At 34.1% G+C, this 19,931-nt stretch overlaps 1 protein-coding gene across 1 annotated transcript in view; it reads right to left on the bottom strand.

Annotated features, from left to right (window-relative positions):
- Nucleotides 1–19,931, bottom strand: part of ZFR (zinc finger RNA binding protein) — a 74,666-nt gene that overhangs the window by 34,926 nt on the left and 19,809 nt on the right. Inside the window, exons 4-10 of the mRNA XM_044664447.1 lie at nucleotides 19,455–19,673; nucleotides 9,177–9,424; nucleotides 5,531–5,722; nucleotides 4,326–4,614; nucleotides 3,452–3,639; nucleotides 1,819–1,938; nucleotides 893–1,038 (exon numbers count right to left, since the gene is read on the bottom strand). Of these exons, the coding sequence (XP_044520382.1) occupies nucleotides 893–1,038; nucleotides 1,819–1,938; nucleotides 3,452–3,639; nucleotides 4,326–4,614; nucleotides 5,531–5,722; nucleotides 9,177–9,424; nucleotides 19,455–19,673 (1,402 nt within the window). The remainder of the gene's footprint in view (nucleotides 1–892; nucleotides 1,039–1,818; nucleotides 1,939–3,451; nucleotides 3,640–4,325; nucleotides 4,615–5,530; nucleotides 5,723–9,176; nucleotides 9,425–19,454; nucleotides 19,674–19,931) is intronic.

Raw genomic sequence — 19,931 nt, 5'->3', positions numbered from 1 at the left:
TCTACATTTTTATCATCTGACTAATTTTTTAAAGTTCATTGAATGGAACAAAAAAAAAAAAAAAGCAAATATTTTCCTATAAAAAGTCTTTATATAGTCTAGAAACTAAAGGTAGCCCCTCATGAAGAAGCACTAATAGCTTTTACCCAACTGTATTAGTAATACAAGTTTGTCAGATTAGATATTTAGCTAAGTCTTAAAGAGAGGGTCAGGATGGTGGTGGTTTCCAATAATGGCACTGACTTAGAAGAGGCCAACTATAATAAGGATAGGGACAAACCATCAGAATTCTAGTCTTAAACTTTACTAGTACCAGAGGCTACCTAGTGATTCCTCAGATAAGAAATTTAACATTGTTTCATTTGTTTAATTTTGCTAACTTCCTCCCCCCGCCCCCCCTAAAACCCATACCTTCTGTCTTAGGAACCAGTATTATGTATTGGTTCCAAGGCAGAAGAGTGGTAAGGGCTAGGCAATGGGGGTTAAGTGATTTGCCCAGGGTCATACAACTGGGAAGCATATGAGTTCATATTTGAACCCAGGACTTCCCAACTCTGGGCCTGGCTCTCAATCCATTGAGCTACCCAGCTGCCCCCAATTTTGCTAACTTCCTAGCTGTGTGACCCTGGGTAAGTCACTTAACCTCCATTGCTTAGCCCTTACCATTCTTCTGCCTTGGAACCAATACATAGTCCTGGTTCTAAAAAAAAACAACCAAAACAACTGTCATTTAAAATGTGAGTGGATCTGTATTGTTAATTCTGAAAATTCAAAACATAGTAAATAAACTTTGTCTAAAAGCACTGCAGTAATCATAAATTTATTCCTTCCTACATTGCTATTTAGCAAGTATAAAACAATTTTGCATATTTTATTAAAAGTGAGATAGTACCTCATTTCCATTCTCCAGCGTTCTTCCTCTTCACGCCTTCTCCAGTATTCTTCCTTCTGCATTTGCTTCCTCATTTTTTCTTCTTGAATCTTTCTTGCTCGAATACTGGGCTTTACTTCCACTTGCAAATCTGGATTTACTTTTTTCTATATAAATAATTTTAAAATTTGTTTCTCATCATCTTTTCCAGCATGATTTTCCAAAATGTATTTATCCAGTTATTACGTTTAAATTTTCCCATGGAAGGTACGTCCCCATAACAATAAAATCTCACTAGTTCATAAAAATTAGGAAGAAACTGAAGTATAAATATTAAATTAAATTTAATTAGTAAAACTGTTATAGTTTTAAACTTTCCAGATACATGTAGTAACTAAAATTTACCCCCAAAGTGTCATATGCAGAAATTATACCCAAGACTATATGAATGTGTATAGTCTCTCATATTCTTAAATACTTCATGGTCGTGGAATTATAATTTCTTACTAAGCTCTTTAAAAAATCCAGAAAAGGGGGCAGCTGGGTATCTCAGTGGATTGAGAGTCAGGCCTAGAAACGGGAAGTCCTAGGTTCAAATCTGGCCTCAGACACTTCCCAGTTGTGTGACCCCTAGGCAAGTCACTTGACCCCCATTGCCTACCCTCACTTACCACTCTTCTGCCTTGGAGTATTGACTCCAAGACGGAAGGTAAGGGTTTAAAAAAAAATCCAGAAAGAATTAAAAAAATTTTATCATAGAAAATCAAGCTTCACTGCCCTAAAAGAAAAAAAGCATAAGTGACACATTTACAAATATAGGACGCTGAGTTAAACTGAGTAAGAAAAGAGGTATGTCCTGTGGCTCATACTGGTGCCATTTTGATTTTTTGTTTTCTAGGATTTAAATACTCATTGAGTACAAAATAACAATAGCAATTTCTACTAACTTTATACTGGAGTCTGTGCCTTCTCCCTTTTAAGTGCATCTCCTTGGCATTGGGATCATTAAAGCTGCATTCACACAACTTACAATGGAACCGAATTACTTTCCCTTCATCATTTCGTACCTAGACACAAATAAAGAACATTAAAAATAGGAAGACATGTTATGTTTACATAATGTTAGAAATGCCAACATACATTTGTTTTCACAATTCTATAACCTAAAGATAGGAAGGTTATTTTATTAATCACAATTAAGTATGCACTTATTAGACATCTCCTGTGCCAAGCATTATTATTCACAACTTAATGCCAATTTCCCTTTATTTACATATTTCAGTTTGAATGTAGAAACATCCATATCCACACTGAATTGAGTTACTACAATTTATTAGGGGAACAAATAGAATAACAGAATCTCAAAAGTTAGAAAGTAACTAATCATTTAGTACAAAACCCCTCAGACATTACAGCTTGAAGCACTTATCTGATTCACCTGAGATCCCTTGTAGAATCCAAATCTTCTGATTTCTAGACTAATGCTCTTTCCACAATTAAGTCACTCTACCATCTGCTATATTTTATGTCACAAATACTGATAGTTTTAAGTTTTTACAACAACATTTAAGGGTACTCAACCCTAATTTCCATAAATACAGTAATACTGGATGTATCCAGCATAAAATTAGAAAATTATTGTTACTGTGCTAATTTAGGTGAATGAATTTTCAAGATAATTAAAATATGCTATTAGTTATTTGCAGACATAATTTAATTTTCTTGCTAGATTAGCAAATTCCTTCAGAATGGGAAAAACCTATCATAATTTCTCATTAATATTCATGTTATTTTCCCCCTAAAGATCTTTATTTCCCCCCCTCAATATACACAGAATAAAGAACACAATGACATTTTCATGATGATTAAGATACTCTCAGATAAAGTATTTCACAATGTTATAATATAGCAATGCCTGTGGAGGTTACTGAAATAGAATGCCTTATGATAGTGGCCCTAAATAGCCATGCTTTTCCAAAATACAGTTATTTAACAAGCACATCTGATCTTTTCCCTGGGGGTCAGCTAACATTTCTCCCTACTTTAATGTGTTCCTTTTAGAAGCCTTTGCTCACAGGTAGGGTTTCTTGTTCTTTCATCTAGAAGGTTCAAAGAATCACAAATTCAGATCCCTCTCATCATATGAATGAATAAATCGGGAAGCTAAATCTAATTTTCCCAACTTCTTATCCTAAAGGATGCACTGCTTGTTAAATAAATAACCTCAGTTTTACACATATTAAAATACTAAGCTCCACTTTTCTCTCCTATGAAGTAAAATGCCCAGGCTTTGTTTGTCTAGGCTATCTTCTTTAATACTGAAGCCTTTTTGCTTATTTCTAGCATTCTAGATTATTAAGTGTCACCAAATGTGCTATGAAGCAGAGAATGCAAGAAACTAAAAGCTTTTCTAGGCTACAGGGTGGAATTTTTAAAACTACCACCTTATTTGATATGATTGACATAGAAGTTATGAAAATAAAGATTTGTAAGTGATCAAGAATAAGTCTTCTCCAAAATATATTTTCACAACATATTTAGAGTCCCAATTTTGTAACATCCATATTGTCAGTTCAATACCTCCTCAACATAGTCATGGCCTACTGGCTGCACATCACTTTGCAAAGCAGCAAGAGTTGTAGGTGTCACTGGGTCTGATGGGTCTGATTTTACTTCTTGGGTCTGTACAGCAGAAGTGGCAGGGGTAGCTTTAATACTTTCGGTACCTTTCAAATCTTCTGTTTTAATTGACGGCAACTTATTGCCACCTGGAAAAAGGGCACATGTAAAACTGTGAACTTTAACCATAAACAAATTTCACATAAATTAAATTGGAATCTTCCTATAACAACACAACTACTTACTAATTATCTCAAGATGGGCATTTTGGCTTAAGGACCCGGTCTTAAAAATACTTAGCTTTCAATATTTATTGATAAATAGTATGTTACTTGAAAGCATACATAATATCTTTATTTTAAGAAACAAACTATTTAACAATTCATCATCATTAGTTTGGGTGGTATCTCTACTTCACAAATGAAGAAAGTAAGCTAGAAGTACACTACCAAATTATTATGTAGGATTTTCCTTTTTTTTTTTTTTATTCATACAGTCCAAGTTGATTTCAACAAATGGTAGATGAAAGAAAGCTGAAAGTCTTATCTGCTAATTCCCTTTGAAATTTTTCAACTTCTGATCACCTGAAATCTAATCTTAGTTTGCTCAGTGTTTGTAAAAATAATTTTAAAACTAATAAAGACTCTTTTTAAACTATTGGTGATGACCATCCCACTGATTAAGTGAAGAAACAACAGTATGAGTATATGGATACAAATGGTTAGTCATATCTTTATAAAAATAACATACCAATTAGTTTTCATATAAAATACTATCTTGCACATTCTGAGTTGTCTAAATATAAGTGTCATAAGCAAAGGACATCTATACTTGCCAACAAAGTTTATTTTGGGTGTAGATGTTTTCTTTGTAGCCATACTTGCAGGCACAGTTGATGCTTTAGTGTTTGATGCTGTATTGAGACCTGTGTTTGTAGCAGGCGTAAGAACTTTGACCGCAGAAGTTACAACTGAAGAGTTCACAGTATTGTTGCTAGCTGCAATACCAGAAGTAGAGGCAGTTGATTTAGAAGCAGATGCAGCTGTTGAAGAAGTAGCCTGGCTAACAACATTTGGTTCCGTTGAAGGAATGGGTTTGCCAAGTTTTGTGTGTAACTTTACCACCTATAAAAACATCTTTTATTAGTATCAGTAAACATACTGTGTATATGGCACATAGATTTTTAAAATAATAAACAACACTTTATAAAGTAGTCCAACTACTCCCTTTCTATAATTTCATCTATTATATATATAAATATACATATTATATATACACACACATTATATATATATATACACACACATTATATACATATTTTATATATATTTGCTTCTAACTAAATCCATGTTTAAATAGCTACCTGCCTATTACCTAGATTAGGAACTCATTAAACTAGGTTCAGTTTCACCACCTATAAAATTAAGGAACTGTGATAAGCTTATAGCTCGAAAAATACCATTATTCTTTTGTCTTAAACTCCTCAAGAATAAAAACAAATAATTTAGAATTTGCCTATAAAATTCCTAATATGTCCACAAGACCATACAAGGCACTTAATCTTCTCTAAAGATTTTAAATTTCTAGAGCATCTTACTCCTAAAGAATTTTTGTTTTCACAACATAACTGTACGGCAAACATGCATGTTTATGCCTTTACCTTAACTTAGATAAGGAAATCAAGGCAAAGACAGATTAAGTGATTTAATCAATGTCATATCCAACCAGTTACAATTAACAGAAAAGGAAATACTAGCACCCAATAATTCCCAACTAGTGAAGTTAGTCCTCTAATCCAGTTTCTACAAGGTGGACTACAGAACAAATTTGGTAATGCATTAGGCATTTTAATGAAAGGAAGAGGAAATGACAAATAATTTCCATAGTTATCACAGAAATCATGAAGCTCTCTGAAATTTAAAAAGCAACTCTTTACTTCTACTTAAACCCTTATCCCAAAGATAAAGGCAAAAGGGTAATATATGTATGTATATGTGTGTGTATGTAGTCATGGATGTCTGTATGAGAAAAGGAACCTACTTTTTGATGCTTAGCACCACGAATATGGGCTGCATATGCATCTGCTCCTGTACAAGACACATCACAGAGCTCACAACGTAGTTGATTTTGAGTCCCACGAATGGAGGTGTTGCTGCTGCTGGTGTTTTGAGATGCTTTCAATGCAGCTTCCTTTTTTTTGTGTTTTTGTCCTTCTAAATGCTCTTTATAAGTCTGTTTTAAAAGAAAACATTTTCCTTCATTTTTACACCATTCAGTATTATCCACTTTACAAATCTCTTAACACTCATTTTAAAAGTCAAGATAATGCTTACTTCCAGCAGTTGAAGATTAGATTATAGAATTCCTTATAAACCAGGCAAGTTTATTCTTGCTTAAAGGTGGCTCTGAAGACTATGATTCCTAATAAAATGCAGTAATTTTCAGAATATTGGGAGTTTTCCTTTACCAAAGACACAACTGATTATAGACAGAAATGATACAATTCTCTATCCTGAATCAAGACAATGATGTGTATATATGTATACATATAGGCATATGTATACATATATATAATTAGCAATAGATTGAAAAGCAAATAGGGGAAAACATTCCTATTCCATAAATAAATACTCTACATCATTTAGCTACATATAGTCCAATATGTGGAAAGATTCCAGCTTATAAAATAGGCTGAGTTCCAAAATGTCATTTGCCATTTAACTGTTTGGAACTCTCCAATTTCCTAGAAAAACATTACAAATGATAATAAAATTCACAGGCTAAAATTTCACCAAAACTCATTTAATCTACAGCCTAGCTGAAATATACTGTACATTTAGAATAAGAATAATTTGAAGCAATGATAATATTAAACCAAAAAAAGGAAATACAAAGTTTTCAACACATCTTCAATGCCAGTATTATCTGAACAAAAGCAGTTTTAATTTTAAGAGGACAGAAGCAGAAGATCAAGGATTTTCTTAGAAGCTAACTAGACCCCACATTTTACAGTTATAGAAAGTAAGGCCTAACAATGTTTAGTAACTCACCCAAGGTCAGGGTCTTTAGGATATTTTCCAGAGTCTTAGAGGCATACAGTGATTCTTTAAAGTCATCTGATTTCAAAATTTATCTTTTCTTTAAAAGGCATATTATTAGTACTAATAATATACATGACAATTTTTAGAACTGAAAGGCACCTTAGAGACAGAATCTAATGCCTTCATTTTATAAATGAAAAATCAGAAGTCAATCTTACAATCTATTAGACTGTACATTACAGGAAAGTACCGATATTATTTACATTTTTATCTACTCCATGAGCCATGCACAGAGCAGGTGCTTAATGTCTGTTAAATCAAACTGCCCCAGAATTAATTTATAGGGGCAGCAACAAGCCTAGGACCTTAGGTTTCTTGAATCTCAGATCGATTCTCTTATACATGTGTCCTACCAAATGTTAGTTACTTAATCTCTTGCCAGCCTTAGACACTCTTTTCTTTAGTCCAACCATCTTCTTGTCGTTTCCTCTAGAAAAAACTAACACCAGAGACTATATCCTAGGCAACTTAGCCCACCTAGTTCTGGAAGTTCTAATCTGGGAACTAATGCTATCTTTATTAGTAAAAGAAAAAAAAATTTAAAATAACAAACTTCCATATAAGTTTTAGTACTGATAAATCTTTAAGTGCAAACTTGTATGGGTGGGTAGTCCAGTATATATCTACACAAAACAAAGCCATGCTTCATATTTTATCTATCTACCCTGGCCATTCATCCTGCTTTGGCATGCATTCATTCCTTCTTAAATAAATCTACATTTTTTTGTGTGTAAAAACAACTGGAATATAAACTTTCTTAGTGATAGGAACTGTCTTATTTTTGTTTCTTAATTCCCAGAGACTAAAAATGTCTTGCACTTACAAATGGAGCTTAATGTTTGTTGAAATAAATGCTACATAGCTGCAATTCATTCACATTGTCTTATAGTCATCCCTCATCAATAAGTACCAAATCTACTCCTAAATTCTGTAATTTCCTTTTAGTGTTCCATAATGATTACATTCGATTGGAAAGTCACACCTAGCATTATACATTCAACTCTAAGAACATTTTCTCATATGAAATGCTCTAACATCTCATAAACACTCCAAAGGACATATAGTTCTTATGTAATGATCACCAACCTCATAGTAACTTTCTAACCCATTATCATTCTCTCTCAAAAGACATAGTTCTCTTCCCACTCTGAAAATTCTCATATCTGTATCTCGCAATAATCATTTCCTCTTACACTTAACTCAAGGCTCCACAAAACCCTTGTACAATCACTTTCCAACACTCATCATATACTAAGACTGAGGCCTTGCACATTTTATAATCCCCTTTGAATTTATCCTCAATGGCAGCACTCCTTCACATGCTCATTCCAGAGATTTACATGCCATATGCATACTTAACCTCAATGATAGCATAGTTCCTTGGGATGGAAAAGGACGGATGGCAGTGTGCAATCAATAATCACAAATACAAGATTTTCTTAAATGGAGTGCTTGTAATTTAGTAAGTGTTTATAGTAAAAAAGATTTAGGAACTCAAAGACAATACAGTGCCTAGTCAAACATACCTAATCCAGTAGGCTTAAAACAAGTTAAAGTTTTGAAGACTCAATACACAATGGGAAGAAAAACATCAAGGACCTCTTCCCAAAAACATGTGAGACTTTCTAGCTACTCAACTCTTAATATATATATTTTAGGCCCTTTAGAAAAAAAAGAAAAGACAGATATTATGCCTGGAAAGAGATTAGAACATGTTTGATACTGATAGGGGGCAGATGCATAACCACATCACATATACAAGAACTATTGGCTAGGGGATAAAAAAGGAAAAAACAAAACAAAACAGGTCTCCTATACTATTTATCCAGCACCCTGAATGAGCATTCATTGTGCTTTTCTTGTTGCCATTTCCCTAAGCCCTTCCCTATATATGATGTGACTATAACACACCCAGATGGTTGTCCACATATTACATGCACAAATTAGTCATTATTTTAGTTCTAGCTTACAAAGAAATCCATTTCTCCATTAGGGTGATCTACAGCTTTTCTAAAACGGTTCACTAAAGTTGCATATATTATTTTAGGTTATATATTACTTTAGGAAAAGTAATATTCTTACAGTGTTTCTGAAATTCCTACTTATTTTACTTTTCTTTATGTGCTCTAAAAATATTAAACTCCATAATGCAGTCTCATCTGTAAAATGAAAAAACTAGTCCCTTCTTGCTCCCAAAGTCTATGATTTTATAAAACAGAACTTTAGAGATTAATAAAAAAGGAAGATAATAGCCTCCTTTCCAAAATGTGAGCTTTCTATGAAGGCTTTATAAAATTAAATCTGTATTTTTGAAAGGAAAGAAAGCAAAATCCAAAATAGTCATAGAAGTTTACCTTCAAAAAAGCCCAAAATGTCTTTCAGGTTATATTTGCCTCTCACTTAAATTAATATTAGTTATTGTTCTCTTAAGCTATTATGTTTAAGTCTCAATAGTAACAACGCCTTTTGAAGAAAAATGTTTTGGCCAAAATGCCACCATTTTCAAGGAAAAAAAACCTCAGAATACCATCCACACTTATCAAATAAGATCATTAAAGACTTGCAGTAATATAAAATGTAGGTACCTGTGGTCCAGCACAGCTGATCTTACAAACATCACAATAGTGAATCTGGGGTGGTTTGGGAGGCTGTTTTGGTTTCAGTTGTTTATTTTGGAATGGTGCTTTTTTAGTAAAGGTGGTCCCTGTCCAGGCAGCTGTTGCAGCAGCAGCAGCTGCTGCTGCTGCTGCTTGCTTCTGCTGCTGCTGTTGCTGTTGGTAGTAGGAGGATGCAGCTGAATATACTGCTGCTTCATAACCCGAATAAGAGGTACCTTACAAATAAAAATCAAACAAATATTATTTACATGATTTTATGAAAGTCCAGTATTCAGTAATAGTTTAATTTCTCAAATTATGTCACCAAAATTCATTTAATAATAGTATTCAAAGGTATCACCATTTAAACACTGTAAATCTTCCATAGAACCCTATGAGAACCTTACTTACCTTTTCCTATACAAATATGCCTAGCTATTACACTTAAAAATAAATGAGATGCTCTGGGAGATACAAATTAAGATATGATCCCTCAAAGAAGTTGTTCTAAGAAACCAATGACATATTACTTGACATAATTAGCAACTTTAAGACAATATAATCAAGTGGCAAAGTCTGTGAACTGTTACAGAAGATCAAAAAAGGGTACATCATTTCATGTGAGAGCAGCTTTGAGAGAGGGGTGAGATTTAAACAGGGAGAAAGGCCTCCTTCAATTAAACCAATATAAGTAAAGCCATACAACTAAGTAGGAATAAACACAAAAAGTCTGGGGGACCTGAGAAGTGGCCAGCCTGAAGGGTTTATTTATTTACATTGGGGAGCAGTGGGAAAATTAGTTTGGAGAGGTAGAATGAAGCCAGGTTATAAATGGCTTTGAAAGAATCATCAAAGAACAAGAATTGGAGTTTTCTGCCTTCCCTGCCCCAAGGCTGAACAGACATTACAAGTTCTAGCTCAACTGGCCAACAATGCACAGAGTTCCAGAATAATTATCCTAAGTCTTAGCTCTTATGACATTCCCATGACATTCTGCCAGCTCTCTCTGAATAATCTTTTTGTTTTAAATAGGATAGTTATAAGCTAAAAAAAATTTTTAAATGACAAAAGGGCTTTGTGACTAACAAATTTACATAAAAACAGAACAACTCATTAATCCCAATATTCAATTCTGGTGACAAAACTAAATCCTCTGAAAGTGAAAAATGTTAACTTGACAATGACAATATATTTGGTTTGCAGTTCTTTCTTGGGAATTGAGAAATAAGGATAGGTTAGAGAAAAAAGAAATGTTTGGGAAAGAAGAAATGTTTCTAGAGCAAAGAAAAAAGTCAAGTAGATACCTTTTCTTTGAAGAGATATGATTCTATTGGCCTTGGTTTTTGAAATCTATTATCCTATTTTATCTACCATCAAACCAAGAAATAAAACGTTAGGAGAAAAGGTGAGAGGTCAGAATTTGAAAAGTAACAGCTAAGGAAGACTGAACTTAGAAAGGGAAAGAAGCAACAGGATGTGAAGGTGCATGAATTTAATAAAAGCTCATTTGGATTTGTTTGTTGGACTGTATTGTTGGTTAGACTGACTAGGAAATGAGGGAAGGAAGCAAAAGCTTATTGAAGACATGAAAGCAGGAAATGTGAAAGAGGAGTGTGAAGCCTCTGAAATGAACATAGAAAAAACTGCTAGTGGCCACTAATCAAAGATATTGAAAATGATTTGAAATAATGAGTAAAAATTACTATTCTAATAAATGCCATAGGCTCAAAAAAAACCCGCTACTTCTTCACTTTTATTTTTTGGGGAGACTGACCAAAAGAAAACAATTATTATTACCTCTTTCTCAATTCTTATATATAACTACACACAGTCTATTCAGTTGTTCATTCACATAGAAGTAAAATTACACTTTAATGAATACGATTACACTTAATGGGGATACTTCTATATGCAGGTTAATAAATTCATGATTTCTCAGACTGGATTATATAATTACAAATTCTCTTCAATCAAAAATACTTCATGACACGAACAAGTCTTCTAACATTTTGATCAACCTAACACAGAGGTATGCTTTCTGGTATTGTATACAGATATGGTACCTTTACTTGGAAATATGTAAAATTTTATCATTAAAATGTAACCTCTTTTTAAAAAATGTTCAGGTGATCTGGAAGATATAGAGAGAAAGTGTATTGGGATTTCTGGAAGATATAGAGAGAAAGTGTATTGAGATTTCTGACAAAAACGTAACAGCTTGGGCTTTGTGGCTTTTAAAGGTGTTTATAACTACCATGAAATCTTTAACAAAAGTTAAGAAAAATAGAGTAAAGATGGAGATTTAGTAACCAGACCTTCAATTTTTGTATATCTGTAAGAGATATACAAAGATATAAAAGAGAGAGGTTCTTAGGGATTTTCAAACTAAAGAGAAGTTAAGTATACTCTAACTTGATATATATGCCAACAAGAAGGGGCAGCAAGGGGATGAGATTGATTCTAGACCCCAAATTTTAAACACCTTCAAAATAGTGTGAATTATTTAGTGAACCAGATGAGATTACTTTTCAAAATCATTTGTAACAAGTCACATTTTGTCTTCATATCTGAAGGCCAGGTACTGATAACTAGGAAGTATCATCCAAACCAAAACAAAACAAGACATAGAACTCTCATAATTTATTGATGCAATATTTTTCTTGGGAAATAACATTATATTACAAATAACTTTTTTGGTCTGGGCCAGTGATTTTAGGATTATAGATGAGGACATTTTCTCTACAAATCAGATCTGTAATTTATAGCCTTAAAGAACTGTCTAGGACACCAAGAAATTTAGTAACATGTCCCAGGTAGCACCATTAATATGTGCTGAAGGCAAGACTTGAAATCTAGTTGTTTTAATTCCAAAGCCAGCATCACATCCATTATCCTACGTTACCTCTCTCAAATTCAGTCATACATTCAAAGACAGCATGGCTGATGGACAGAGAATTGCTCTTAGAATTTAATTTAAATCCTGCTTTTTGATTCTTACTAGCTGGGTGAGTGGACAAACCATTTAACTCTTCATTCACTTCTCCACAACTATAAATTCCAAAGGAATGGCTAATCTGTATTAGGGAAGAGCGCTTCCACACCAGGGAGCTTCCTTACATTGATAAAACAAAGATATAGGGGGAAAAACTCCCACAAACTTCCCACTCCCACCCTATCAATTAATGTTACTCAAACATATTAAGTGACATATATTTTATTCTTTATAACCAGCAATTACTCTATTTTCCCACAGCATCTCCCTCAATTTTGTTGCTGTTTATGTTTTATGTATACTCAACACATGACGAACTGTATATGAATAAAAATTGTCCAATGGTAAGGTGTACCTACTCTCTAAGTGCAAACAAAAGTCAACATGAACTTGTGTATAAATATTTGTGTATACAACATGTGAGTATATATGCAAAGGATATATGAAAGGGAGGTATGCAGGTGAGGACAATGCACAATGGAGACAGGTACAGACAGAAGATTAATTGCACAAAATTTCTTTAAAGAGGTTTTCTTATCTAATTTCCTTCCTTAGCTTGATGTTTTTCCTTCTCACTGAGTGCTACAATCCTCAAATTTTAGCCTTTATTCTCCTAAACCTCTTCTACAATAAATTCCAACTTCCAATTTATGAATGACTTAGTTAAGTTAAATATTTAGTTATTTAAAAAAATCAAACCAAAGCATCCACTGAAAAATGGTTTGAAAATTCAGTTGTGCATTTAAAGGAAAAAATGGATTTTTAATAAGAATCAAATTAACACCAAGAAAAATGAAGAGATTTAAAAAATGAAATAGAAGATCTAGAGGAAAAAATTAGACTAGCTTAGACTAGTAGTAAACTTTACCCAAGTAATAGACACCATAAATCTAGGATAAACCAAACAGAAATTCATGAAAGAAGAAACATTAGAGCAAAATCAAAGGACTAATAAAGATAGAAGGTGAAAAAAAGCCTGAACACTGTATTTCCAGAAATCATAAATGAAAATTGCTTAGTTCTATTAGAACTGGATGACCAAGTGAAGACAGAAACCACAATCACCTCCTAAAAACAAACAGAATAAAGGTTCTAGGAATATCAATCAAAATCCAGAGCTCCTTCCTTATTCTGAAACAGTTCAATTACCAAAAAAAAATCACATCAAGATCATATAAGAACTGGCAGACTCTCTACTATAAACTAGGGATCTTAGAATAAAATCTTCCAAAAGGCAGAAGTCACAAGTTTCCAACTAAGAATAATTTACCTTGCAAAGCATTTTTTCCTTGTAGGATTATGTACTACAGAAGGAGGGGGGGGAAAATCACCTTTAAAGGAAGACAGGACTTCCTAGACTGTTGCACGAAAAAACCAGAGCTAAGTTTCTGAAATACAAGAGTCTTGAGAAACCTGGAAAGGCAAACTGATCTGATTTAAGCAACTGAAAGGAGCTTTCAGTTTGAAATATTAACATTTTCATAGTGGGGGAAAAATCCAAGCATACCTTAAAATACCTAATGTATCCAAAAAATATAGAGGGGATTAAATGAGAAAAACAGAATCTGGGAGTAGATTAGTTCTCTTCTGAGAACAATTTACACAACGACAGCAACATTGTAAGGAAAAACCAACTTTGACTTGGGAAAGCTCTCAAATTTGGTTATAAAATTTCTAGTTTTCGTTTTGGGATCTTTTTTTAGAAGGCGATCATTGAATTCTTTCAATTTCTATGTTGTCCTCTGGTTGTAAGATTTTGGTTAAATTTAGCATAAAAGTATGTGATGGACTTTGCTATTAACAGCAATTCAATAATCCAGGACAATTCTGAGGACTTATGAAAAAGAATTACTATCCCACCTCAAGAGAAAGAAATGTTGGAGTAGAAATGCATAAGAAAAAACATGATTAAAAACAAAACACAACACATGATTTATCAGTTGTTTATTTGGGTAGGTATTTTGGTGTTTTGGTTTTGTAAGTAAGATTATTCACTTATGATAATGAATAATGTGGAAATATATTTTGTGATAATACAGTATAAACCAGATTGAATTGCTTGTCAGCTCTGTGGAGAGGGGAGGGAAGAAGGGAGACAAAATAGACCATATAGCTTTGGAAAACTTATGTGTAAATTTGTTATTAAAATAAAAAAACCCACAATAGTAAAAAAATTTAGCATAAAAGTAAAAATTTAAAATAAAAATAAGAAAACAATAAAGGGGACTTATTTCCGACCTAATCCTCACTGTCTGAGGAACTGTTTAGAAATGAAAGGATGACAGTGATTTATCAGAGAGTTCTTCATAGAACAGAAGAAGCAAGCCATATATAGCTTGACAGACATGCTACATTTGAGATCATAAAAAAAGAATAGATTAATATTTTGTAGGGAAATTGGCCCAATAAAGATGAGAATCTCTCAGAAACAAAATTCTAAACACATCAAGAAATGATTTTAAAGAATAATGTGGTTGACAGGAATTCCTCTCTTCCTTCAAGATTGGGATCAAGCCCCACTTCTACATGAATGAAATCTCTACTGAAATCATCCCATCTCCAAATGCAAATCCCCTCCCTTCCCTATTTTCTACTGATTTGCTTTTATTGTCTTTATATGTGTACAGTATGTGCTTAAACATGTACCTGTTGATTCCACTTAGAATATAAATTCCTTGAGAGGAGGGATTGTAATATTCTTTACATTTTTTCTTATATCTAGTACCTAGGGTTCCCAGGAGCTTAATGAATATTTTTGAATTGATCCAAAATTTTAAAAGGCTTATATAAAAAAACAAAAGTAAGGGCAAATGTCATATTGAATACTGAAGAATAGATGGCAGAATTGTCAGGATAAAAAAAATTAATAAGGTAGAAAGAAACAATGAACATGATGGACAAAGATATCCATGGGAAGATATATGAATGATGCAAAGTGAAGTGAGCAGAATCAAGAAAAGGATACACAGTGACTAACAAAAATGGGAAGAAACTAAGTGAAAGAGATGGTATGACCAAGCTTGACCCCAAAGAAGAGATGAGAAGATACCCATCCTCCATTTTTTAAAAAATTTATTTTTAAACCCTTAACTTCCGTGTATTGGCTCCTTGGTAGAAGAGTGGTAAGGGTGGGCAATGGGGGTCAAGTGACTTGCCCAGGGTCACACAGCTGGGAAGTGTCTGAGGTCGGATTTGAACCTAGGACCTCCTGTCTCTAGGCCTGACTCTTAATCCATTGAGCTACCCAGCTGCCCCCATCCTCCATTTTTTACAGAGGTAGAAGACTAAGATTATGTACTATAGCATATATATAAATTTGGGCTTTAATTGGGGGAAAAAAAGTTTAGTTTTTTTCATTCTTTGTTATAGAACAGTGATTCCCAAAGTGGGCGCCACTGCCCCCTGGTGGGTGCTATAGCAATCAAGGGAGGGCGGTGATGGCCACAGGTGCATTTGGGGGTGGTGAATAACTCTAAGGAGGCGGTGATAGTATGTGAAAGGGGGCGCTAAGTAATATTTTTTTCTGGAAAGGGAGCGGTAGGCCAAAAAAGTTTGGGAACCACTGTTATAAAGATGGATCACTGGGAGGAAATGGGCAGAGGGACACATTGAGAAATGTAGGTTATATAAAAACAGAAGATAGCATCTTAAAAAGTAATAAGCATTAATGCTGAGAATCAGCTGAGGGTAGTGGTAATAATAATAACATTAATAATGATAGCCAATATTTTACTGCACCTGCTATGGACCAGGCATTGTACAGAGCACTTTGCAAATATTATCTTATTTTATTCTCACAACAACTCTGGGAGGTAGGTACTATTATCCCATTTACATTTGAGGAAACTGAGGCTAAGTGAGGTTAAATGCCTTGCTCAGAATCCCACAAATAAATGTCAGGTCAAATTTGAACTCCGGAAAGGAATAAGCATTTAAAAATAGTACTTACTGTGTGCCAGGTATTGAGCTAAATGCTTTACAATTATTATCTATAGCTTGATCCTTACAACAACTCTGAGAAGTTGGTGCTAGTAATATTTTAGATAAGGAAACCAAGATAAAGGGATTTTTAAAAAAGTAACTTGCCCAGGGTCACAAAGCCAGGGAGTATCTGAGGCTAAACTTGAACTCAAGTCTCCAATTCCAGATATCCATTCAGTCATCATCATCATAGCTAATATTTACATAGTGCTTACTTCTGTGCCAGGAACTGTGTGCTAAGTGCTTTACGATGATCTCATTTGATCTGTACAGTAACACTGAAAGAAAGAAGCTATTATTATCACCACCCCCATTTTACATATGAGGAAACTGAGGAAAATAGGGATTAAGTGATTTGGCGAGAGTCACACAGGTATTAAATATCTGAGGATGGATTTTATATCAGGGTTTCCTGACCCCAAGACCAGTGCTCTATCCACCATTCCATTAAATTTTTATCTAAAACCATGTTATCCCAATAAATCATATAGACAATAAAAAGGTAGTTTAAAAAAAATCTAAATTAGGAATGAGAAAGAATAAAAAAGGTCTGAGATTACTCCTTGAGGCTGATGGTAATGAGAAAGCTAGTTTGCTTCAAGTGTCTCTGCCAAGGAGAATAATCTTTTAATAGGAAAAAGACATAGCTAAAATGGTTAGCAAATAACTGAGGTGTTCAGCCAAAATCTAGCTACCCTCAATGAGTTCAAATTAGTAGGTCTAGAAAAACTATAACCCAGTCATGTTGGCAAAGGCATAGCACATGTGTTTTTTAGTTATTTTCACATTCCCTGTCTCTCTGCTCAGCAGACCAAAGTGAGCACTTCCTCCAACTCTCTGGGGCAATGCAGGGACTCACAGGCAACTTGAAGGTGCAGTTTGGGCATGCAATCTCTAAAAAGTTTGCCAATGCCGTCCTAGAGTATTGAAAGAAATGGTAGATACAAATGCTGATGTGCTGCTGCTGATCTCTATAAATCCTTGGAGAAAAGAGGTATCGCGAGACTAAAGAGGGACAAATATCCTCATTTTCAAACAAGGGAAGAAGACTGAAAAAATCAAATTCAGAACTTCCACTCCTAATGAAATTCAACATCTCATTATTATGGAGATACCATGTGAATATTTAGAAAGAGAAGTATTAATCACTAAAAGCCATTATGGGTTGGGTTTCATTCAATTCACATTATTTCATTTTGAGGGAGAAGGTTGGCAGAATGCTGTAGATTTATATACTTAAGAGTTTAAGCATTTGAAAATGCCTTTTATATGTTACGCTTATGGATGAGAAAGAGATATAGGACAGATGACAAGACATCACAGCAGGGTTAGTTGGCTTTAAAACTGGTTGAATAGCCAGACATGGATCCACATCAACCTAGAGGGAGGTCTCTAATGGAGTCCTTTAGGGATCTATCCTTATCCTTATACTATTTAACAGTTTTATTAAACTTGAAAACATAGATGACATCCTTATCAAATATATAAGATGACAAACATTTGGAAAGACAGCAAGGAGTCAATCCAAAAAAAATAGTAATGGAATAGAATAATAAGCCAAATCAAAAATTTAAGTGAAAAGCTCTATACTTGAGTTAAAAAAATTTAACTTCCCCAAGCAACTAGGTGGCTCAGTGTATAGAGAGTTAGGCCTGGTGATGGAAGGTCTTGGGGTCAAGTCTGACCTCAGATACTTCCTACCTATGTCACCTTGGGTAAGTTATTTAACCTCAATTGCCCAGCCCTTACCACTCTTATGCCTTGGAAATGAGACTCATTCTCAATTATAAGACAGAAGGTAAGGGTTTAAAAAAAATTAACTTCCTGAATACATTATTGTGGAAGCTCTGCTAAGTAATAATTTATCTAAAAAGTCATTAGGGATTTTTGATATGCAGCAATATCAAGATAAATCAAATATGAAATCTGGCAAAGTGGCAAAAAAAAAAAAAAAAAAAAAAGCCAATGTACTAAGAGGATTATTTTCCAGAATAAGGCAAGTAATAGTTTTTATATATTTTGACCATTTCAGGTCACAGGTCACAATAAAACCTTCTGTTTAGTGGCCACTCCTTTTTAATAGACTCTAGACAAAAGAGTCCAAAAAGGGCTCTTAGGATTGTGAAAGGAGGAAAGAACACGCCCTATGCTGGCTAGGTGAAGGAATTGGGCATACATATTTGGACTGGAAAAGTCAAAATTCCCAAAATAGGGAACACATGATAACTGTCTTCAAGTTTCTAAAGAACTGTCATGGAAGAGGGATTAGAATTAGACTTGTTTTCCTTGGCTCCAAAGGGCACAACAAGAAACAATAAGTGGAAACTGTAGAACAGAAAATTTAGAACTGATATAAGGAAAAATTTCCTAACAATTAGAACTATCCAAAAATGGAAGGAGCTTAATAACCTAATTTGAGGGCTTCATGTAAGAGACCCGATGACCAAAAATGAGATATTTTAGTTTGGCCCAGATTAGACTAGCAGGCTTGAAATTCCTTTCAAGTCTGTGAGACACTTAGATATTAATCAAAGATGGTGGTGGTGATTGTTCAATCATTTTCAGTTGTATCCAAATCTTCATGACACTATTTGGGGTTTTCTTGGGAAAGATTCTAAAGTAGTTTCCCCACTTCCTTCTCTGGTTCATTTTACAGATAAGGAAACTATGGCAAACAGGGTTAAGTGACTTGCCCAGGGTCCCACAGATAAGTGAGACTGGGTTTAAACTCAGGTCTTCATAACTCCAGACCCAGCACTAAATCCTCTATGCCACCTAGCTGCCCAGATTACTTATGAGTAAAATAGTATGAATGAGCACAGTGAAGCAAGATATCAGATACAAGGTTAGTATATGGTAGTAATTATCTCAATATTATGTTAACTCATCCATTCACCAACTAGTTTCCACTTCCTTTCCCACAAAATAGCTACCCTCCTTTCAAATACTTTTCTCCATCAGCAAAACAATAGGCCAAGTTTCTATTTTTTCCTTTTTCCAAAGTGACAGAGCAGTCTACCACTCAAAAAAGGCAAAGGACAACAAAAACAAGTTTCTGATATCAGGTAACCATAAAAAAGTCTTTCAATGTCTCTTACAGGGCAAAGTTATATTCTGTTACAATTTATAACCGCTAAAACTTTATATTTGTGGAGTATAATAGTTATCCTTACTATTTCATTTCTATAGAAGAACATGATCTCATAATACAGGGAACACACTTATGCCTGTGATATCTAACAAGATTGGAACTTGCTTAATCATTTATTAAAAAAGATGCATATCATACTTACCAGAATAAGTAACTGCAGTGGTACTATAAGTAGCACTCTGGGTATAAGATGGCACTACGGTAGCTGCAGCTGCTACTGGTTGTACAGTGGACGATACAGGATATATGGAGAAAGTAGTTGTTGCTGGACTTGGTGTGGCTGGTTTAATGGCTGTCACTTGCCGAGTTTGCTGGGCTTGAGTATACTGAGTTGCACCTTGGCTATACCCTGCTTTAGGAGCTGAACAGGAGGGGGAAAAGGAAATTAGATAATTGGAAAGTGTAAACCATTAAAATAAACCTTTATCATGATTATTATGAAAACATAAGCAAGCTCATAACAATTAAGAGATCGTATGTTACCAGAAGAGGCAGAAGTCTTCTCTATATGCCATCTAAATTCTAATTAAAAATAAGCAAAAAGGCTAATATGGTTCTAGGTTAAATTAGTACTGAATAAAGTGGCTAGGATGGTGATGAACCAAGTAATCATAACAAA

Source organism: Gracilinanus agilis, chromosome 1, assembly GCF_016433145.1.
Source record: "Gracilinanus agilis isolate LMUSP501 chromosome 1, AgileGrace, whole genome shotgun sequence".
Taxonomy (NCBI): Eukaryota; Metazoa; Chordata; class Mammalia; order Didelphimorphia; family Didelphidae; genus Gracilinanus; species Gracilinanus agilis.
Note: the sequence above shows the minus strand (reverse complement) of the source record. Positions and strands in the feature narration are given on the sequence as shown.